This window comes from Dipodomys spectabilis, unplaced genomic scaffold (genome assembly GCF_019054845.1).
Source record: "Dipodomys spectabilis isolate Male_0828 unplaced genomic scaffold, ASM1905484v1 ptg000436l, whole genome shotgun sequence".
Taxonomy (NCBI): Eukaryota; Metazoa; Chordata; class Mammalia; order Rodentia; family Heteromyidae; genus Dipodomys; species Dipodomys spectabilis.
This window is the reverse complement of record NW_024871113.1, coordinates 7935230-7960106: the sequence shown is the minus strand read 5'-3', so window position 1 is coordinate 7960106 and position 24877 is coordinate 7935230. Positions and strand designations below refer to the sequence as shown.

At 36.5% G+C, this 24877-nt stretch overlaps 1 protein-coding gene across 3 annotated transcripts in view; it reads left to right on the top strand.

Moving 5' to 3' along the window:
* The window catches only part of Gask1b (golgi associated kinase 1B), a 53999-nt gene that overhangs the window by 19793 nt on the left and 9329 nt on the right, over positions 1-24877 (top strand). For all 3 annotated transcript variants that reach the window (XM_042668435.1, XM_042668433.1, XM_042668434.1), the window contains one exon: positions 2-216. In XM_042668435.1, coding sequence (XP_042524369.1) covers positions 2-216 — 215 coding nt within the window. The remainder of the gene's footprint in view (position 1; positions 217-24877) is intronic.

The window sequence follows — 24877 nt, the reverse complement described above, 5'->3', positions numbered from 1 at the left end:
GATGGCCACCCATGTCCTGCTATTCTCTGGGACCCATCTTTAGCTCCAGCAAGCAATGACACCCATTCTTCAGTTAAGCTCACCTGGGGAATTTATCAACGATTGCTGAAACAGAATTGCTGGCTGAATGGCAAGGTCCCCAAACCTGAGTGGGGCTGTACTGAAATCCATCACTACGAGTGGTCCAAGATGGCTCTCTTTGACTTTTTATTACAGGTAAGTTCATCAAATCAAGAAGTTGTTATCCAAGACTGTCAATGAATTATGTAAGTCTGACTGCAAGGAATTTTTGGAGGTGTTTGCAGCCAGTTATTTCGTTTGTAATGCTGTATGTGGCAAGTGTAATATACACATGGTTAAAGCTTATGTATGAAAAGCTTATCACTTTTAAGTGATCATAAATAATCTTCAGTCTTTTCTTTAGTTCTGAAGAAGTCATTTGCTGGCAAGCTTCAGCAGTTGCATTAATCAGAGCTACAATGTATTGAGCCCTGGGGGGATTTTTTATTTATTTATTTATTTTTATTGTGAAAATACTGTACAGAGGGGTTACAATTACATGGTCAAGATAGTGAGTACATTTCTTATCAAGCATTGTAGCCTCCTCCTTTGTTTACCCTTCCCATCTCTTCCCAGCCTCCCCCCCGTCCCCCCCAACCCTCCCCCCCCGGGGGGATTTTTTATGTTGTTAGGAGGTGAGTAACTGACATTTGGGGAGGTTAGATATCTTATTCAAGTTATCTTGACTACTAAGAGGTAGAGCTGCACTCCCCTGGACCTGCTGATGTAAGGAGTTGTCTTCCTTCTATCACCCCACAGTTTTAATGGCCACTCAGCCGTGTATCTTACAGCTACCATTTCATTCTAGAATTTTTGACAATTTTTAAATTAAGACATTGGACAATAATCTGCATTGGCCATTTAGTTGAGTGATTCTTGATGTTTAATGTTTCCTATAACTCTTCTTCTAATAAAGATCTCAGGACTATCTCCAACCCCTCAGTGTGATTACTGCCTTTCCTACCCCCAATCTCAGAGAAACTGGTTTTCTGTTGTTGTTATATTGCTAAGTAGTAACATGTGGAAACTTAGTTCAGTTTTGAAGACACTTGGAAAACATTTTCCTGTTGTTAGTTCCCTCTGTGTACATATGACATGCAGGAAGGAACTAAAGAGGAACAAAACTGTACGGAGTAAATCAATCAAATATAGGATAGGAAATAGGAACATCTGTGAGGAAAAGACTGGTCACAGTGTTGGGTGCTGAGTGGCCAGTAAGGACCAAGTTACAGAGCTATCATTCAATCCGAGGAGAAGTAGTGTTAAGGAGTCTAGATTTGACTTAGGCTTGTTTTATGTATTGCATATATATCTGACTCTTCTGTTTAACATTAGCTCTCTGAGGTTTGTGCCTTGTCTTCATTCTACTTGTAGAGAAACAGATATAGGCAGGTTACCAAGAAACTATGAAGAATCTAGAGGTTTACTATATATGCACGCTAACATGTTAGATGGGAACAGATTGACAGGTAATTTTTTGTGGATGACACAAAGTTCCTGGATCAGACATATATGACATTATTATTCATGGTATAACTTGTGAACTTCATGCTTCCTTGCGCCGCTCTTTCTCGGTATAATATACTTAATTTTAGAATCCTCATCTAAATCTCATCCTTCCCTACTATGCTCAAATCCTCCCTTTTATTATAGGAAGCTCAAATGATTATCTAACCAACAAAAATATCTTTATGAAATTGCTATTATGCATTTTACTTTGAAAATACAGTCCCAGGGATATCAAAATAGTTTAAGATGATTAATTCATTATCATATTTCATGTCTTTTAAAAGCATTTAGTTAGGAAAATATGGCATATACAATGAAAATAGAGCATATAAGAATGGCTAGGTGAATATAAGTTTTAATTGTTCTAAGTTCAATAGGGCCAGGCTGCTTGCTGCAGAGAGTGAAAGAGGAATAATTGGAGTTGAGGAAGAACATGAGACTGGCAGTGTGCATATGGTAATTAAGTCCTCCTAAATAAGCTGTTTGAGGCAGAGTTCATATAAAGAAATATTGGTGCTTCCTGACTTCAAACTATATAATTCTATGATAAAGAAGAGACTTTTCAAAAGATGTATTTTGACTATGTAATTCTCCTGTCCATTACTCTGCTGGGCAGAGAACAAACTCTCTGAGGATACCATCAGCTTTTATCACCATTTTGTGTACTGTCTGTGATCTTGAAGGTGAATCCAGGCATTTGAAATGACTACTATGAGTTTTCAACAAAAAACAGATGCTTAAAATACCATGAAATAATAGTGTGAATTATCTAATGGTCATTGAACCATTACTGTTCTCAGTACTTCGATACTAGCATAATACACATCTACGTCTATCAATCCTATTAACTAAGTGGCATTATTAATCCTACTTTAGATATGAGAAAACTGAGGCAAACACAAGTTAGGTAACTTGGTCTGGGCCATGCAGGTCATGTGCTGTTGTACCTGGAGTCAAACATAGGAATTCTGGCTTAAGAATAAAACTTTTACACAATGCAAGCTTTCATTCATTAAATGGAAACATGATCTAATTTTCCAAAGCAAGAGTCTGAAAACCGTGTAAGTGCTTCAGTGATATTCCCACAACCACATAATGACTGACATACTGACATCATAATATCTTTTTTTTTGGTCCGGTCGTGGGGCCTGAACTCTGGGCCTGGGCGCTGTCCCTCAGCTCCTCAGCTCAAGGATAGCGCTCTACCACTTGAGCCACAGTGCCATTTCCGGCTTTTTTCTTTTTGCTTATGTGGTGCTGAGGAATCGAACCCAGGGCCTCAGGCATGCAAGGCAAGCGCTCTACCAGTGAACCACCTTCACAGCCCCCATTATAATATCTTTTAATTCACATTCTTGCAGGTATAGCTTGTGCTTCGATCTCAGATTAGGCTTTGTCCTTGTAGACCCAGATACATCTCTCCAGTCTACTCAGACTATTAATAAAATCAATTTTGACAGAGATTGGGGATATATAGAACATGGTTCTATCGGTGGATAAGTTTTTGTAGTATACTCTTTGTTCCCTTGACCTTCTTTCTCAGAACTTGCTCAAATTATAACATTAAGCTAGAGCTCTATTTTAGCTCAGGCTAAGCACTAAAGTTAAAACTCAGATTTATCTAGTTAAAAGTTAATTAGTGTGTACAAAAGTCTATTAAATTACATGCACAAAGATAGCATCTGCTGGAAAGAATCTGAAAATTTGTACTTCTTCATCATTTATTTCTCAAAGTTCCACAGCTTTCTTCTTGATGTTGAGCATTTTTCCAATTTCATGTTTTAGCTCTGAAAATACTAATTTCCCACTTCTTGTCAACTGTGGGAAGTACAAAGCAAATTAATATTCTTGGATATTATGGATGGTGTAGGTTTCTTATATTTTCAGTTATTTATTATGAGTGAGATGAATGATACTATATTTTCAAATATTTACTTTTTTCAGGGAATGTCTTGTTTAATCATTGTCACTTGATTGCCTTTTAGAACTTATTCTTTTTGTTTGAATTTTCTTTTTGGAATTAGGAAAATTAGACTTTATTTAGTTTATATGTTTGTATTACTTAGCTTTCTGTGCCTTAACAAGCTTATAAAGAGAAATGACTTTTTGTGCCTCCCAGTTTCACACATGTCAGGCCATGATTCGTTTTGGTCTGTGACAAGGTGGTACATCACTGATAAGGTGAGTGCTGAGGCAAAACTGTGTCTCCCATGACAAGGAAGTGACAGATAAAAAGAGAAAGAGAATCGGTTGAGTCATCCCTCATGAAATGACCTGAAGAACTGCCACTAGACCCATCCTTTTTTTTTTTTTTTTTTTTTTGCTGGTCCTGGGCTTGAATTCAGGACCTAGGCATTGTCCCTGAGCCTATTTGTGCTTGAGGCTAGCACTGTACCAGTTGAGCCACAGCACCACTTCTGGCTTTTCCTCAAATCTCAGCCTCCCGAGTCTAGGTGTGACCCACTGTTGCCTGGCTCTCTAGGCCCATCTTTTAAAAGCTCCATGACACCCAAAGTGACAAGACTCCCAACAGATCATCTAGGACACATGCTAGATTGAAATTATAGTAATGTCTCAGTACTCTCCCTCCCTTCTCTCCTTCCTTACTACATCCCTCCCTCCCTAACTCCCTGCCTTCCTTCTTCTCTTTCTCTTTTTCTCTTTCCTTCTCTCTCTTGTTCTCTTTTTCTTTCTTGCTCCCTTCCCTTCCTTTCTTTTCCTTTTAATTCTTTTCTTTCTGCAGGTCCTTGAACTTAAACTCAATGCCTGAGCACTGTCTCTGAGCTTTGGTGGTCAAAGCTAGTGCTCTATCAGTGGAGCCACAGCTCCAATTCTGGCTTTTTTTGGTGATTAATTGCAGATAAAAGTTTCATATAGGGCTGGGAAGTTGGCTCAGTGGTAGAGTGCTTGCCTTGCATGCCTGAGGCCCTGAGTTCGATTCCTCAGCACCACATAAGCAAAAAGAAAAAAGCCGGAAGTGGCGCTGTGGCTCAAGTGGTAGGGCACTAGCCTTGAGCTGAAGAGCTGAGGGACAGTGCTCAGGCCCAGAGTTCAGGCCCCATAACCAGACCAAAAAAAAAAAAAAGTTTCATATATATTTCCTGCCTGGACTGGACTATGATCTTCAAATCTCAGCCTTCTGAGTAGGTAGGATATAGGTGTGAGCCACTGGAGCCCAGTAATACTTTTTCTTAATGTGCTGTTTTTCTTTGGCTCTTTTTTTTTTTGTAGATTTTACTTTGTGTTTTATGTAAAATTGATTCTTTTGCCCCCTGTGTTTAGTATCACAAAATGTTTCTAAAAATATTTTTTGAGGTGTGATACTGGGTTTTGAACTCAGAATCCTGGCTTGATAGGCAGATACTCTATTATATGAATTATTTTCCCAGACCTATAAAATATATTAATTGAAATTTTTATTGAACAAATAAAGAATGAACAGATTTAGGATATTTTATTTAAGAAACAAGATTTTTTTCATCACTGACCCTGGCTATCTTATTTTAAAATTGGAAGTAAGCTTTATTTGCATGGCGTCCAATAATGCATTGGATGGGTATTGTGAGCTATCTTAGACAAGTTATGCTTGAATCAGTGTCCCAGCTCTACAATGTCCTCAGCTAGGGCAATGGAACACAGAACCCAGTTGTTAATTTTATACATCTAACATCCTTTTTTTTTTTTGTCGTTGTGGGGCCTGAACTCTGGGCTTGGGTGCTGTCCCTCAGCTCTTCAGCTCAAGGCTAGCGCTCTACCACTAAAGCCACAGAGTGACTTCCGGCTTTTTCTGTTTATGTGGTGTTGAGGAATTGATCCCAGGGCCTCATGCATGCAAGGCAAGCTCTCTGCCACTGAGCCACCTTCCCAGCCCCTAACATCCTTTTTATATATTTTACCCAACTAACAAATTGACATTTAGAAAGATTCTGCCATTTTACCCTCTGTCAAATGGATAAGAGACACAAGTGATCTTTTCTTCTTTCAGTGTGGGCGCATAAACTGCATAGACCAAAGTTCATTACTGTTCAATGACAAAGAGAAGTATTCTAGAGAACAGTTATTACTATTGTCTATGATTTGTCAAATTCATCTCAAATAATTTTATATAGAACAGAAGCAAATGTATGATGTAAGACCCTTGTTTTCTGACTTAATATTATGTGAAGTGGCTAGGACCTGAGTCTGTGGATCCATCTGTAAAATAGAAATACTACTGCTAATAATTACTAGTTCTTGAACAAAATTCTTAAGCTGCTCTCTGCCTTTGTTTTTTGTCTGTAATGGGACAATTGCAGAACATAGCAGAAACCTAAAGAGAAGATTTAACATCTCATGCACAAAGCTTTTATGCCTTGTGTATAAGACTGTCAGTATTACTTATTAATTAAGCAAATTCCAGAAAGTGAGAGAATTAAATAAACCAACTCTATATTATTTTTGTTCATTGAATTGAGTCATTCCCAAATGAATTTTACTTATTTGTATTATTATGGAGTATCATATTTATATTGTACACCATAGCCTATCATGGTTCATTTGTTTTTGATTAGTCTGTCTTCTTCAATATACCAAATTTTTCAAGGGCAAGTTCCTATCTTATCCGGCTCTGTAACCTTTGTGTTAGCTGTAGAACTGTCGGGAAATGTCACAGGTACTCAGAACATTTTTTAAAAATCAAACAATACTATCTGGTTACATTAAAATATTAGATCCAAAGTGTCAAATGAAACCCATTAAAAGTGAAATAGCAGTATACTTGTAATATAGAAGCAACCAATTTTGTTAAGAGTATTAGAAGTTCAAATTAACATAAGAATTAAATGAATACTAAATTTTTATTGTTACCATTGCTTGATGGAGTCTTTCATATACGTATATTTTCTAAGGATATTGGTTCAGTGCAAAATTAACATGTTTATTTTCCCTTAAAGACAAAAAGTTAACATATACCAGTCACATTCAGGAAAGCCTAAACTTGAAATATACAATATTATTGTACAGAATGAGTGATTTGATTGTGATACAGTCATCTAAAAGTATAGATATTGTAGGGCCTATTGCAAAAACAAATTAACTAAACTTATTTAAACTTAAACTTATTAAAATAAATAAAGCTAAATATTTCAATGCTCAGTTGCACTCACCATATTTATGTGTTCAATAATCATTAGTAGATCATGGATATTGTGTTATATGGCATAGATATGAAAGTGTGAATATAAAACTATCTCCATATTATGGAAGTACTTTTTGACAGTTCTGTAAACATTGAGAATAAATAATGATGTGTAAAATGTGATGGCTGAAACTCAAAACCACAATGTTGAAGAAAAGAAGCATAATGAAGTAAAAAAAATAACATGTTTACATAGAGGGAAACTAAGGAAATTATCAGTGGGAAATCCTTGCTTCCACCCTCTATTACAGCAAAATTACACATCCTTTTTTCCACTTTAATTTAGGTTTATTTAAACTCTTGTCTGTTCTAGACAGTGAGCAGTGAGCAGGTTTAGTGCTAGTGATAAAAAGGAATGAGGCCATCTCCTGGCCTGAAAAAGTTACAGAATTTAGTAGAAAGTTCAGATGATCACAGCAGACTATATTAGGAGCCACAATCAAATTTAAAGTCCTCCAGGAAGAAAGAAATATTGTGGTCTTGGTTAGAGAACATGGACAGCGAATGTGACATTTAATCTAGAAATGGAAGAACCTGCAGAAATGGGAAGGGAGTTTCAGAAGAAGGATCCTGGACAAGGGCTGAAAGTGTAAAATTGTACATTGAAAGGGAAAAATGATACATACTGAAACTTCCTATTTCCTAAAGATGGTTTTCGCTCAGATGGCTATGAATAATGAACTTATTCCATAAATTTCACAACAACCACATGAGTTGATGTGCCTTGTTCCCAGCTGTCTCTTTTCAGTTAACTCTCTCCTCTTTGATTCTGGCTTTTAAATAGTTATTTCCTAAATCTGATGGATTACATCAAGAAGTTGTCTGTCCTGCTTTTTCCTGTAGGTCATTTTTATACCATTTTAATGGTGAGATGAAATAAAAACAAAAATTTCAACTAATACTTTACACCAATAATGAATTTATTGCTTTCCTAATAAGGAAACTTAGTACTTTTACAAAATAAATATTTGATTCTTCATGAACATTCTATGAGTTAGGAAAAGAAAGATTCTGATTGGGTTTCTTTTGATAGATTATAAAAATCTCCCAAGATGCCTTTCTTTTTCACCCTATTAGTGATCGAGGGTCACTGAGTCAAGAAGAAGATCACATGTTTTATCTACAGCTGTCAGGTGCCAGGGAGGAGCAAATCATAGGTTGGTGTTCTGACAACAAGAGGCATAGGAGTCCAGGGGCCCAGGCTTTGGGATTATAAATAGTTTGGGTTAGTTCTGTTGTTTTGCAAAATGGAACACTGCCAATCTAGATGACTTCTGGCCTAATACTTATTGGTCAGACCAAGAGAGTAAATGGTATAATTTCTCCTTTTTTGCTAGCTCACAAACAATGAGCAATGGTGTAGTCAGGAAATGTTCTGGCTCTAAGCAGCAAAGAAAGTCTGGGATTAGATCTAGCAATATTAGTTAGCACGGTGAATTGTCTGGGATATTTACCATGCAAAAATGGATGAGGACCATTGGCTGTAGAGAACAATGTATTTCTGCAGTTTATTGTTTGTTGAGATGTCTTCTCAATTTCTTTTTAGAGAAAGAATCAGTGATTTTCTTGGTCTTATGGAGTCACTTAGTAAGGTAAAAATGGGGACTGTGTCATTCTAAGCATAAAAATAACAGGACTCCAAACTTCAGGTATGGAAACACTAATCATTGAAATGTACTGTGTTTTATAGAATGCTAATTCTATAAGGCTAAGTTTGATCTTTTCCATAAATATAATTCAAGAGAACTCATATCAATAATGATGATGTTACTTAAGGTAATTAGTAATGTTACAAAGGAAGACAAGGATACCATCTTATTTAAGAGGGTTCACAAGACAAATTGTTTTGCAGCATTAGTTTTTTGTAGTATTACAATCTTTTTCCTGTAGCATTACAAATTTCATTCCAGTGTTCTCATACTGCTTATAATAAATGAATGAGTTGGTCAGAAACTTTAGTATTTATTTATACTCAACCCATTTATATTCAATGTGCTGATTGCTTTTTTATGTTTATATGTGTGGAGATGGAAATTGTGATAAAAATATTACATGTGAGACAATTTGCAAGAACAAGAAACAGATTTTTGCAGAGACAATGATTTAAATTAAATGTATAAGATATGCAAAGAAACTTTTTTAATTTAGAGGAGAAATTGGTCTATTTTAATATTAGTACCAAGAAGATCTGACTTTCCTTATGTCAAAAATGAGCTTTACAACTTTGGTGGGGGGGTGGGGGCAGCAGAGAGGATTGGGTGGAGGGGGGGGGAGGGGAGAGGATGGATAGGGATGGGAAGGGGAAACAAAGGAGGAGGCTACAATGCTTAATAAGAAATGTACTCATGATATTGCCCATGTAATTGTAACCCCTCTGTACAGTATTTTCACAATAAAAAAAAAAAAGTCACATTACCTTCAAAAAAAAAAAAAAAAGAAGATCTGACTTTCTTTTTTCTGAGACAAGGACTCACTATGTAGCTTAGGCTGGCCTGGAACTCAAAATCTTCCTGCCTCAGTTACTTCTAGTGCTGGCAATACAGTCATGTATCATCATGCCAGTTTATTTATTTTTATTCGTTTCCCCCCAATATTCTATGGTGAATTTATGATACCTTATTTTTAAATACACCATTCCTTTTTGGTAGAGAGTAGTATGGTTTCATTTTTATGCCAGAGTAGCTAAATAATTTGCTAACAGTAGTAATTGGACACTGCACCGTCTGAAATTTGTTGCTTGGAAGCAAAGTAGTTAACCCATCTTTAAATGATTTGCCCTCTTGGCTTACCTGTTTTTTCATTATTTTTATATTACTATTTTAAAATATGGCATATTTGAATGTTTTGTGTCATCTTTTAATCTTTCTTTGCTTTGTGCCTCATAGTCAAGCAGTGGCAAACTTTGACAATTCTTTGAAATCATGAACTACTCTTCCTGTTACCAATTCTATTATCATTTTAAGAGACTCTTTCCAATGTATGCTGAGACACTGTAAGAGGTTCACAACTGATTTCTTTTTCTCAGTCTTAGATATCATTTCATGAGCAAATCATTGCCAGATTAATCTTTCCTACTTCCTTTTTATCATATAATCTCTGGCCAAAAAACTTAGTCTAAGAGGTTCAATTTCTTTATATTTTAAGGCTTTTATTATGTTTAAGTAGTTGTACAGAGAGGTTTCAATTCAACATATCAGTTAATGAATACAATGCAACGTATTCAATGTTACCTTTTGATCTTCTCTTCAACTTGTCCCAAATGTCACCCATTGCCTCAAGTTACCTGCTCCACTTTCACATATATACACTGAGTGTTATAACTATGGTTGCCCACTTTTCCTCTCTTCATTTAACTGCCTAAAGTTTCTATTTGATTAGAAAATAATGTTTAAATGTTGAAGTGCACTAAAATCTACTCAGTTTGGTGATGTAGCTGAGTGGGAAAGCATGCGATTGGCATATATAGTATGCCAATGTGGGTTCAATCCCTAGCACCAAAAACATCATGGAAAAGTTAAACACATCCAAATGTTGACAAGATACTACAATGGACACCTATGTGCCCATCACTCACAAACAATTACAAGCATGATTTTTGCCCTTTCCAACAATGTCTGATCTCAAAGGTCCCCAAAATCTCTCTCTGATCAGGTCAACTAGGCCTTTTCTAAAAAAGAATATAATTTTGTCAAGATGATGTACAGAGGGGGGTCACAGTTATGTATATAAGGTAGTGAGTACATTTCTTTTCAAATATTGTTACCCCCCTCCTTCATTTTCTCCCACTTTTCCTCCTCCAAGCCCCCCTCCCTGCAAGTGGTAAAGTGCATTTCCAACATATTGTCATGTGAGTATTGTTGTTGCCTTGGTTCTCCCTTTGTCATTTATCTCACCATCTTGTTGTTCCTCTTTCCTTTCCTAACTCAGATAAATATATATACAATACACTGGGTAAATATCAAGTACAGTGACAACAAGGGATCAAACCATAGCCTTCTCATCTGGGGATGAGAGAAAACTAACAGCAGAATTTCATTGGCCTATTCTTCAAATGGGTTTTTGTTTGTTTGTTTTTATTGTTGTTATTTTGCTGTACTGGTCCTAGGGCTTGAATTCATAGCCTTGCAATCTCGCCTGGCTCATTCCCTCAAGGCTGGTGCTCTACCACTTGAACCTCCACTTTTGGCTTTTTGCTGGTTAATTGAAGGTAAGGATCTCCTGGACTTTTCTGCCTGGGCTGGCTTTCAACTTCACAACTTCTGTTCTCAGTCTTCTGAGAAGCTAGGATTACAACTGTGAGCCATGGGTACTCAGATTGGGTTCTTATTTTATCGGCCTTGAATGACATACTTCTGGTGCTAAAATTCTCCTTAAGCATATGACTGATGGGGAAGTAAATAAAAAGGCTCTGAGTTATGAGTCTTCCTTGAGGTTTAAGACCATTTTTCTAGTGGTGACTTGACTTTTAGAGACCACATTCTCTTACTTCACAGAACGAACATGTTAGAAACACTGGGGAGAAAGTTACTTATCCACACACTGACCGATGCTTACCATAGAGGCCCAGTTTATTAGCCACTTGGCCTCTGCAGTCAGTTTGTTGGTGTATCTGAGCATATTATTCTTATTATTGTTTCTTTCTCAGACAGCGTCTCACTCTGTAGCCCCTGAGCCTCAGCTTCTCACTTGTTGGGATTATAGGTGTATGTCAACATGCCCGTCCTTTTGAGTGATCTGCCTCAAAGTGTATCTATCTCCCCAGTTTATTTCTCAGAAATCTGCTTCTAAAAGAAATCCTTCAGATTTTATAAATATTTTTTCTTTTACATAATTAAAACTTTTAAATCAACACTTAATTGTACATACTTATCAAATACACTATGGAATTTCAACACAATATGAAATTTCAGCTCAATATGAAATTTTAACTCAATATGAAATTTCAACTAATATGAAAGGATCAGATTGGGGTCATTGGTCCATCTATAATCTCAACATTTATCATTTATTTCTGTTAAGACTATTTAAAATCCACTCTACTAGCTCTGAAAATATTCAGTTAATTGTTGTCAACCTTATTGTGTGAGAGAACATTATCTTATTCTTCCTGTCTGTCAGTATCACTTTCCCATCCTCCCTTTCCTCAAATTCTCCAGCTTCAACTTCGATGACATCAATTCTTTCAGCTTCCACCGGAGAACATGTGCTTCTTGTCTTTCTGTGTCTGACTTACTTGTTGTCCCGTGCCAGGATTTCACAACTTTTATGGCTGGATAATACTCCATTGTGAATATATATTGCATTTACTTTATTCACTCTGCTATTTTAGCTTCTGATCATAATGCTGCAGTAGGCACGATCATGTAGTTGTCTCTTTGAAACAGCAATGCCATTTCTTGTGAATATATGCCTAGGTTACTGGGCCATATTTTAGTACAACTTTATTTTTATACTTGTTATTTAGCATTGTTTCACAGAAATTCCTGTTATTGATTGTCCTAAAGCTTTATCTATATAAAATGCAAACTAAGCAATTGGTCAAATAGGTCTTTGCTCTTGTATTAGTTTAAGGGGAAAAATATCCAGTCAAATATGTTATTTTCTTAGTCTTGTATATCCAAGACAACCATAGTTTCAACTATGTTGAAACACCTTAGTGCCTAGTTGGTATGTTTCAGTCATAAGTGTAATTCCAAATTGCTGCTGAAGAGATTAGGGATCTGGAAAAGCGTATGTGAATCCATAAATAGCCATTTGAAATTCATAGGCAATTTGACACATCAGTTATCAGGTTTGTATTGTGTTTTTACTAATATTGTGTCATTGAATCAGAGACTTTCTGACTAGCATTTTCCAGGGGAAATGGAGTCTATGTATTAGACCTCAGTATTATTGTGTAGGAAACAAATTTAAAACTTGGTACCTCAATGCCTGATATTTACCAGAATCTAAGGTTTGAAAAACTTGCATGTTCTCTGAGGTATTCCTATTAATACACTGCTGTGTATCTATGCATTACATATATATTTGTATGCAAAAGTTTCGAAACTGGTATGGCTCACTATAGGTTAAGGGAGAAATAGACTCAGGGAGAGAAAATGAAAGGTTACCTAGGAGCTTCTTCACCAGTGTGAGACTAGAACAAGGACCACATTTGTCTCATGCTTTTCTGAGCCATATTTGCATTGTTGTTTATGAATATATCTCATTAAGAAATACATGAAATGGGGCTGGGAAGGTGGCTCAGTGGTAGAGCGCTTGCTTTGCATGCCTGAGGCCCTGGGTTCGATTCCTCAGCACCACATAAGCAAAAAAAAAAAAAAAAAAAAAAAAGAAATACATGAAATGTATATGTTCACATTAAATGAGACTGTTTTGGGGGCAATGACTTTTGTGGGCTTTTCAAGGAGTCCATAGGACAAAGATATTTTCATAACAACATTGAGACTTTTTTTTGTGTTTTCCATGTTGGTATTTTTTTAAATTTTTATTTATTTTTTGTTGTGAAAATACTGTACAGAGGAGTTACAATTACATGGACAAGATAATGAGTACATTTCTTATTAAGCATTGTAGCCTCCTCCTTTGTTTCCCCTTCCCATACCTTCCCAGCCTCCCCCCCGCCCCCCCACCCATTCCTCCTCCAAATGTCAAATTCTTTTAAGAATGTTTTGGTGAAGCAATAGAAATTAAAATTTTTATGTTAAGTAAGTGAGGCCTAGAAAGACAAATGATAAATGTCTTCTTTCATGGGTGGAAGTTAGATCTAATTTGTAAATACATAAGTAAACACATACAAGGTCAAATGCAAGGACACAAACATTAATGGAAGTGTATTATGTGTAGAGATGAATTCAAATGATGTAATTCCTTAGAAAAACCAATGTGGCACTTGGGATGTGAGAGATGGAGGTCAAGGGGAGGGAGAGATAAATGAAGTCAAGGGAAGGAAAATGCATTCCTATTTTTCAGTATATATGCTGTGAAACTAGGAAAATTGATAGGTGGTATTGGGAAGAAGGGGAGAAAATGGTGGGGTTGGGAAGGAGATGGAGAATGATGAACTGAGGTGACACTGATCAAGATGCATTGCACTTATAAATTGACATTGAATGGCAACCCCTTTGCATAACTACTTAAAGATAATTAAAAAAGAAAACATTTTTAGTAATTATTACCTGTAAGTACATCTGTGTGACAACACTTTTGGTGCCTTGGTTGACAAGAATGTATAAAGCAGTCACATGTATTGTATCTAACAGTGCCATGTTTTTACTGAGGGAAAGCTCTCATGTATTTGTTTGGGATGAAGGGTTAAAACCTAACTTGAAAGAACAATTCTACTTCTCACTAAAAAAAGGTATTTCAATTTCCCATAGTACTTGTTTTGTATTAACATGTGTAAGGTTGTTTCGCAGTGAATTTGATATATAGCAATTTGAAAATTCTCAGCTTTTATTTTGATATGCTAAATAACCTTTATAATAGAGGACTCCTATTCATTATTTAAGAGTACCCAGCATCCTGGAATCACCAAGTTTGGATCATCACTGTTCTGCGATAGCTTTTCAGAAAAAATAAGCAAGCACCTATGTAACTAGGAAAACTGAGAGGAGGGTGGGTTTGGGAGGGATAGGAGCATACTTAGTTACTGCCAGATATCACATTTCTGTGATTCTCAGATTCTATAGTGTTGAGAGTTTGAGATTTTATTTTATTTTTTTTGGGGGGGGGTCCAGTTGTGGGGCCTGAACTCTGGGCCTGGGCGCTGTCCCTCAGCTCTTCAGCTCAAGGCTAGCGCTCTACCACTTGAGCCACAGCGCCACTTCCGGCTTTTTTCTTTTTTGCTTATGTGGTGCTGAGGAATGGAACCCAGGGCCTCAGGCATGCAAGGCAAGCGCTCTACCACTGAGCCACCTCCCCAGACCAAGAGTTTGAGATTTTATAAGGCAAAGCTCAGGGAAAATATGGAAGTCTAGCTTGATTAGATATCTTTTCAAAGTCAATGACCTGTACTTTGTAAGTAAGCTCTTGATAGGTGTGCCATCCTGCAACCAGTGTTCAGTCTTTCAATGTTTGCAAGAAGTATTTATTAAGAAGGCATGCTTTACAAACACAATGCATGTTGGAGTCGATGACACACAGTGAATACCACTTTGAGGCAAGAGGTTGCCTCTAAGGTGACCTCCAGGAAAAGTAAGGTCATTGTCTTTCCTGCATGGGAAGTGTTATGGTAAGTGAAGCAGATTCACTTACTATACTGGGTCTAGCACCTTAACAGTATTAACTCTCTTTGATACTTTTAATTCATTTGTGATATGGGAAAAATGACAGGCATAGTTTAAGATTATTTTGATAACTATACATTTTATGATGTAAAATGCTTTCCTTGTGTTGGTTTAAATTATTTTTTTTGGCAATACTTGAACTCAGGACCTCATACTTACTAGGCAGGCATTCTTCTACTTGAGACACATCTCTAGCCCTTTCTGCTTTGACTATTCTATGGATACGTTATAGAGATTTTACCAAGATGGCCTTAGATCATGATTCTTTTACTTATTGCCTAATATGTAGCTATGATGACAGGCATATTATTGTCATGCTGGGCATGTTTGTTGAGATGAAGTCTCATGCTTTAGCCAACCTTGCTGGGAAATCACAATCTTCTGGATCTTTACCTTCCATGTAGCTGAGATTATAGGCATAAGATACTATGCGCAGTGTGCTGTAAAATTTTGTAACCAGGTTGCATAAAGGCTTTATTTACAATTTGATAGTTCAAAGAGCATAGCAACAAACACATCTTAGTATAGGAAATTATATGTGGATATGTGAAAATAATTTTTTAAAAAATAGTTAACTCAAGCCAAATTTATTTGTAATGTCAAGTAAAGAATCAATTTGTCAGAATTTAGTTTTTAAAAGAGAAATGAGGTTGATTTAAAATATGAGCCTAGAGAGGTTTCTGACATTAGATTCTCTTAAATATCACCAGATCTTCAGTTTAACAGAAGAAGAAATAAAATTTAAAGAAAGATTAATAAAACCTGTCTATATTAGTACACAAAACGTTAAGAAAGAGACATCTTCACAGAGATAATATTTTTTTCAGATACAAATGAACATGATTTCTACCTTTCTTACAATCCTACTTAATGATAAGAATGAAAAAATAGTTCACTTGGTTAAATGAAATAATTTTAAGAAAATCTTAGATTATACTTATTTTATTTGAGTTTTAGGTTTCTTTGTTTAATATAAATTCATCTATCAATCAAAATTTTATGAAATGTAAGATTGGTCTTTTAAAATCTTCACAGGAACATAGGTATCTGTTCGGTAAAGGTTATTTTCATTCAGCACTACTTGTTCAAATTATAGAATATGAATATTCTTTCACTAAAAATAGATTGTTACTTTCCTAGTGACTCTTTCCAGAGTCTTTCTGTGGAACAGCACTTAGCTTCTTTCTGGTACTTGTCCAGGGGTATGGGGCATGGATTTTTAAATTTGGCATCTACAGAACGAGATCCAAATATATTATAACATTAATCTTATTTTTTTCATTCACAAAGAACCATTACTATGTCTTTACTTGAGATTTGGTAATGGAAGAAAGTAGAGTTTCTTATATATTGACAGTGATTTATTTTTAAATGTGAACTTTTACAATGGAATTTGAATAGAGCAGAGCTTGCTGTTTAGAAAAGCAGAGATACAAGGAGCCTGGGCCCGTTCTTAGATTCACATTTAACACATTTTACATTTCTCATCTTTCATCAGTGGTTCTGCAAGTCACATTTGCATACTGACTGAGTTAGCAGGTACCTGTTACCATGGCAGCAAGGAACAAAATGAAATCCATTGTTTCATGAGGTGAGAGATCTCAAATGCTACTGTGCAGGCAAGAGAAGGGGAGAAGCACTGTGGGCTTTAGCTTTGAATAGCTCCCAGGGTAGGAAGTTAAATCTGTATAACAAGTCCCCCGGGGACTGTGGGTTTGTCAGGTTGCTCTTGTCCATGGTCTCCAAAATGTACCTTGACACACTCAATAGACAACATGGATCCAACTCTAATCCCACTTGTAAGGCTTATATTATATACACACATTGGCTTATATTAGACAAACATGAAACAAAAAGATTTTCCTATGTGAGTAGGTGATAAATAAGCACATATGTTTTGTATCTGTCTATGCTGAGGGGATGCTGATAATAGTATCACTGACTTTGCCTTTTTAAAAATAATTAAGACTCTTGTGGAAAATGATTTTTTCTGCAAGCATTTTTAAAAGTCAAATGAGATGTCCAGTGAAGTAAGTTAGAGTCAGAGTTATCTGCCAGCAAGTTGCTAATTAGAAAAAAGAATTTTCTTTTATTATTTTGGTCATGGCTGTTTTCGGAGTATTTATCAAATGCTTATTACAGGCAATGCATATGGCCGGTTCTCTATGAGGTATTAGAATTCATGACCCATGCTTAGTGAAATTAGGAGAAAGAAAAAGAAAGAAGAAAGAAGGAAAGACAGAAGCAAGGAAGGAAAAAAGTTGCTGTGTACTGGTGGCTCACACCTGCAATTCTAGCTTCTCAGAAGGCTGAAATCTGAGGATCTTGGTGTGAAGTCAGTCAAGATAGGAAAGTCCTTGATACCCTTGTCTCCAATTAATCACCAAAAAGCCACAAGTGGAACTGTGACTCAAGTGTCAGAATACTAGCCTTGAGCAAAAAAGATGAAGGGCAGTGCCCAGGCCCTGAGTTCAAACCATTATACTAGCAACCAATTGACAATGATTAGCATTTTCCCTTCCCATTTCTTTGTAATTTTTTCACTCTGTATTACTTAAAAAATTCTATTGGGGAGCTGGGAAGGTGGCTCAGTGGTAGAGTGCTTGCCTTGCATGCATGAGGCCTTGGGTTCGATTCCTCAGCACCATATAAGAAAAAAGCCGGAAGTGGCACTGTGGCTCAAGTGGTAGAGTGCTAGCCTTGAGCTGAAGAGCTGAGGGACAGTGCCCAGGCCCAGAGTTCAGGCCCCATGCCCGGACCCCCCCCCCCAAAAAATAAAAAAAATAAAATAAATTCTATTGGGCTAGGACACTGTCCTTTTGTTGATTTGATTTTTTCTAGCACAGGACAGTCCCTTGGAGAAGCTTTGTAACTAGCTGAATACTAAATAAGTGGCAACTTTCAGCAAAAGCCACTCAATAATGTCATTCATTGAATGGGCTTTTGTGAATTACTATGACTAATTGCTAAATTCTACCTATTACATATTTTATTAAATATGTTGGCTTTCTTTCTTCAAAGTTCAGTTTTCTTTCTAAAGATAAATAGTTTAAATTGGCAAAAATATGTAGTTTGAAAAGATACGATGAGAAGTATATGATACTGACTCACGAAACCAGAAATACAAATTAAGATGTACACAAGTGGATCTAAGTTCATATAGACTCTTAAAAAGGGTGGAAAAGTGCACATGTTGATGTGATTTAACTAAAACTAGTAAATGAGAAAAAGATTTGGATACTGGGTCTTCAGTGTCTTATTTGAGGTAGACGGACCTAATTTTGTTTTCTCTCAGCTTTCAGGTACATTCAGATTGTTTGTGTGTGTACATGTGTATGTTTGTGTGTGTGTGTGTGTGTGTGTGTGTATTGTTTTTGTTGTTGTGCCTGAGTGCTCTTCATGAGCTTTTGTGCTCAGGGCTCTACCAATTGAGCCACAACTCCACTTCTTGCTTTTTGGATACTTAATTGGAGATAAGTTTTACAGACTTTCCTACCTGGGCTGGCTTTGAACCTTGATTCTCAGATCTCATCCTCTTGAGTAGCTAGGATTACAGGCATGAACTACCACAGCCCAGCCTCAGACTGTTTTTATTCATGATACCCCATGATCCTAGCTCCCTTGCTCCTTTGCTTTCTGCTTTTCTTCCAGTTCCACTGAGGATACGAGGAGGCCCACAGGCACACCTGTCTTTAGCATGTATTTATAGATACCAGACTAACTGTCCATGTGGTTCTTCACTTTCCAGGGATGTATTCTTGGACTGTGCTGTGTAGTGTGTCAGACCAGGATGAAACAAACACCAACATTGCAAATAAGCATGTAGAAATTTGTTAGCATTGTGATGGAGCAATTTTATCCACTGAATCTAAAAATTTATTAGGTATTTCATATTTTTAAATGTTCATTTCTCCAGCATTTATATTATTATAATTATTTTATCAAAACAGTCTCTATAGAGAGGCACTATTTTAATAGTGTCTGTTACTTTACAGCTATCTTTAGATTTTCTATACTGATACCTTTGTTTTTTTTTTCATTTAATTTTTTTTCCAGTCCTGGTTTGAACTTGGCTTAGACACTGTCCCTGAGATTCTTTTTTTCTCAAGGCAAATGCTCTACCAGTTGAACCACACAGTCAATTTAGGAGTTTTTGAGTAGTTTATTGGAAATAAGAGTCTCATGGCCTTTCCTGCTCCTTTCAAACTCCTTAGTAGCTAGGATTTTAGTGAGCCATTGGCACCATTGCTTTTTTCTAGCTGATACTTCCTGGTTCTTACATCTTACCAGAAGGTCTCTTATACATGAGCTCTCATAAAGTTCTGCATGGAGGTTCAGCTGAAACTTCTATAAGCCAATATGGACCAATGGCACATCATCTAACATTCTTTGCCAGTGCACAAGCTACTCATGCTCTGGAGGCTTCACCAGAGACACCCAGGGACTCAAAGTCAGGAGCAACTGGGTTGAGTCCTGAGTACTGTCCTTTGTAAGCTGAGGGACTTTGCGGGAGGAAGTTGGTTACACCTGTACTTCCTGACTTACTAGCAGTGACTATTGTAGTACCAGTCATTAAAGGTTTCTGTTTTGTTGGTATCGGAGTTTGAATTCAAGTTATTAAGCTTGCTGGGATGCTTGATAGGTCCTGTATCAATTGAGCAATGCTGCCAGTCCAGCTTTTTGCTGGTTAACTGAAGATGACATCTCCACTTAAAACTCCAAGGACTTTTCTGCCTCAATTGGCTTCAAACCTTGATCCTCTGGATGCGTCTCATTAGTATACAGGACTACAGGTGTGAGTCACCAGCATCTGATTGATTTCTATAGATTTTTTAATAACTTTACTGTAAAGGCAATAAAGGGGGAGGGATTACAGTTACATAAATAAGGTAACAAGTACATTTCTTTCCAGTTACTCCCTCCTTCATTTTCTCCTACTTACCTTTCTCTCCTTGTTCCCCTCCCACAAGTTGTATATTTCATTTCCAACATTGTCTCTAGTGACTACCATTGTTGCATTAGTTCATCCTTTTTCTTGCTGTTTCTGATTACCTTTCCTTTCCATGAATCAAATAGACTTATATATAAGACAAAAGGTACAGAAAACTAAACCAGAAAAAAATAGAAATAACTGCATAAGGACATAATAAGAACCTCCTGTTTCTAATTCTTGGAGTTCATTATAATACACTTGATTATATATGGTCCTATGTATTTAGTAATTGAGCTATTGTGATTCCCTGTTAAGCATACCATAGACATATTCTAGTTATTACCAATAAGGAAAACCATGCAACCTACTTTTCTTTGGACCTGGCTTACTTAGCTTAATATAATTTTTTCTAGGTCTTTTCATTTCCTTATGAATGTGGCAATGATATTCTTTCTGATGGAAGCACAGAACTCTATTGTGTCTATATACACCATTTTTTCTTGATACATTCATCTACTGAAGGGCATCTGGGTTGGTTCCATATCTTAGCTATGGTAAATAATACTGCAGTGAATATGGTTGTGCTGGCAGCTTTAGTATAGCCTTGTTTGTAGTCATTTGGTTGAATGCCCAGGAGTGGGATTGCTGGGTCATAGGGAGCTCTATGTTTAGTCTTTGGAGGAAACTTCATACTGCTTTCCAGAGTGTTTGAATAAGTTTACATTCCCACCAACAATGTAGTAGCATTCCCTTTTGGCCACATCACCTCCAGCATCCAGTTGTTATTAGCTTTCTTAATAATGGCCATTCAATTTGGGGCAATGTGGAATCCCAGTGTTGTTTTGGTTTGCATTTCTTTTATGGCCAGAAACATTGAGCATTTCTTCATGTATCTATTGGTCATTCTTATTTCCTCTTTAGAGAAGCCTCTGTTTAAGACTTTAGCTCACTTATTAATGAGGTGGCTGTTTCTTTGAGGATTTTTTTGTAGGATTTAATTTTTTGAGCTCTAAGTATATTTTAGATATGACACCCTTGTCTGTTGTATGACTAGTGAAGATCTCCCAATCTGTGGGCTTCTATTTATTTTGCTATATCTGTCCTTTGCTATGAAGAAGCTCTGCAGTTGCATGCAATCCCATTTATCCAACAATTCTTTGATTTGCTGTGTTTTCTGGTCTTTATTAAGAAAGTTTTGAGCTGGGTGCCAGTGGCTCACACCTGTAATCCTAGCTACTCAGTAGGCTGAGATCTGAGGATTGTGGTTCAAAGCCAGCCTAGGCAGGAAAGGCTGTGAGACTCTTATCTCCAATAAACCACTCAGAAAACTGGAAGTGCACTGTGGCTCAAGTGGTAGAGTGCTAGCCTTTAGCTGAAAAGCTGAGGGACAGCATTCAGGCCCAGAGTTCAAGCCCCATGACCAACAAAGAAAGAAAGAAAGAAAGAAAGAAAGAAAGAAAGAAAGAAAGAAAGAAAGAAAGAAAGGAAGGAAGGAAGGAAGGAAGGAAGGAAGGAAGGAAGGAAGGAAGGAAGGAAGGAAGAAAGAAAGAAAGAAAGAAAGAAAGAAAGAAAGAAAGAAAGAAAGAAAGAAAGTTAGTTTTGATCTGTGCCAAGGAGCCCTTGTGTTTCCCCTATTCCTTCCTGTAATGTTTTCAGGGTACTGCTCTTACCTTAAGGTCTTTGATCGATTTGGAATTGATTCTGGTGCAGGGTGATATATAAGGATATAACTTCAGTTTTCTACATGAATATAGCCACTTCTGCTGGCACCATTTTTTGAAGGGGCTGTGTTTTTTCCATCCTGTTTTTTGGCTTCCTTATCAAAGTTTAGGTCTGCATTTCTGGGTCTTCAGTTCTAGTGCATTTGTCCTCAGGCTGTTCTTATGCCAGTACCAAGTTTTTGTTTTTATTACTGTGGCTTCGTAGTAGAGTTTGAAGTTTGATATTAATATTACTCCAGCACTTTTGTTTGGTTTCTGCAGATTTTTAATGGGTCTCAGGGATCCAAGTCATTGGGACATAGGTGCCATTACTTGGGTGCTATAATGAGTCATTCATAAGATACTTTTTCCTATAGGCAAACCCAGCACAACCAAAATAAAATTGAATAAAATAATATCTCAAAAAGGAAATATATCTAAAAATATCTCATCCTGAAAACCAAAAATAAATTGGCTGGAACACCTGAATATTTTTCAGTATAATTTTAGTTAGGTAAACATGGAAAAGCTATATTTCCCCATAAAAGGAAAGAATGCTTTTTGTCGGAGATAGTGGTTGGCAATTGTACCCAAATGCACAAGGTCTGTTTTGCAAGAAAATTTCTCTTTCTTGAAAGCAAGTTGTTATAATAATTAACATTCAGAATTGCTTAGCAGAGAAAGTATATCCCCCAACAGCCTTCTTTGTAAGATAATTACCTAAGAACATAGACACTTAGGTGTGAACTACAGTGTTTAATCATGAGGTACTTAAATGGAATGATTGTTTTAATGTGTGCACTAAATAAGTATATTAAAAGTGCATTATGGACTCATAGCTATGTAGACTGTGCTTTATTAGGTTTTAAAAATAGACCAGCTGTCTTCAAAATAAGCAGAAATGCACTCAATCTACAACTAAATCACCTGCCAAGCAAAATGATACTGGATTTAAGGGAGTGGATTATACTTTTGTAGCCAAAGGATTTTTGGTAAAATGAATGGGAGTTTGGAAGGAAGATTATAAACAAAATTTAGAGAAGATTCAGAGAGTATGATTTAAGAGGTATATAAACTCTTGGCTAGACAAAAGCAATAATCCAAACACATAATTCACTACAACTGAAGATCAGGAAAGCAGAGTAAACAGATTATTTGAGGGTTTATAGTCTTAGTTTAAGTCTCTAGGCATATACACACAGCGTATATCACACACAACATACAACACATACCTTCACATATAAATTCAACACAGACACCATACATATACTCACATACCAACCACACACATATAGCACACACATACCACAATACAACACACATTCACATACACCACACACATAATACAAAGTCACACACACACACACACATATATACATATACTCTGTATGTGATAATATTTCCTCCAAGTCCTCGTGTGGATCTGAATAGAACAAGGGGCAACATTTTGTAGAAGAAAACACAAGCCCATTTTCAGCAATAATGTCTGTTAGACTTGTATAGCATCACCGTCTGTCAGGGAAGTGGTGAAATCACCAGACTGCTGAGTGATTCAGAATTAGATCAGACAGAAAGAACACTTTAAAAATACTCTGTAGGAAACAATCTTATGTTGCCATTGTGGAAAAAGATGATTTACGTAAGTATTTTCCAAATGTAACTTTTCATGTAGTTTAAAATAGAAAAGTTTTATATTTATAGAAGTGACAAAGTTAAAGCCTATCTTGGAAGAGCTCATCATATGTAACAATATATTTAATATTCTGAGGACTGAATTCCCTTGTAAGCAGCATGCTAACCAAGCCAATTACCACTTGAGTTATATCTCCGGACATTTTGTGTTTTGAGATAGAGTTTTGCTAACTTAGCCTGGGCTGATCTAAGCTCATAATGCTTCTAACTCTCACTCCATAATAGCTTGGAATTAAAAGAATGTACCACCACATCTGGTTTATAGCTGAGATCTTAAACATCCAAGGAGGCCTGTGGTATTGGATAGTATTGGAACCATAACCAGGTGGCCCTAATGAGAGGCATTCAGTTCATTGGGTGGATCTTTTGAAAGTGACTGTGAGACTCCAGCCCCTCCCTAGTCTTCTCCTTTACTTCCCAGCCATGCAGTGAGCAGCTTTTCCCCATGTACTTCTTTTCTTGTTAAATTTAAATTTTCTTTTCTTTTCTTTTATTGTAAGGGTGATGTACAGAGGGATTACAGTTACATAAATAAGATAATGAGTATATTCCTTGTTGAACATTGTTACCCTCTCCCTCATTTTCTCCCACTTTCTTTTCCCCTACACTCACTCCCCTCCCCCAAGATTAAAGTTCATTTCCAACATAGTGTCTTGTTAGTATCGCTGTTGCATTGGTTCACCCCTTGTCTTTTGTCTCACCATTTTTTTTATTCTCCTTCCCTTCCTCAAATATGATAAACATATATACAAAACACAGGATATGAAACCCAAAAACAGTGACAACAGGGGATAAACCAAAAGAAAAAAATGAAGGAAAAAAGAAATTATTCACACAGTACATCAAAAAACAAGAACACAAATACCGCCCCCCCCCAAAAAAAACCTCTTGTTTCCATATCTTGGAGTTCATTTTGATTAGCATCATTTTATATGGTCATACGTACATAGCTATTAGCTATTGTGAACCTCTGTTAGGACTACCCTAGACGTATACTAATCATTATAAATGAGGGAAACCACAGAGCTTATGTTTCTTTGGGTCTGGCTTACTTCACTTACTATGATTTGTTTCCAAATCTTTCCTTTTTTTTTTTTTTTTTTTTTTTTTTTTACAAATGGGGCCATGTTATTCCTTCTGATGGAGGCATAGAATTCCGTTGTGTGTAAATATCCTCTTGACCCATTTATCTACTGAGGGGCATCTGTGTTGAATCCACATATTATCTATGGTAAATAATGCTGCTATAAAACAAACAAGGGTCTCATATCAAAAATATTCTTAGAAATGTACTCATTACCTTACTCATGTAAATGTAACCCTTATGTACAGTATCTTTACAATAAAATAAAATTAAAAAAATTAAACCCTCCAATAACAAATCCTCAAAGAAATACCACCCCATTAACACTTGGGCTAAAGAATTAAAAAGAGACTTCTCTGGAGATGAAATAAGAATGGCCAATAGGCACATGAAGAAATGCTCAGCATCTCTAGCCATAAAAGAAATGTCCATCAA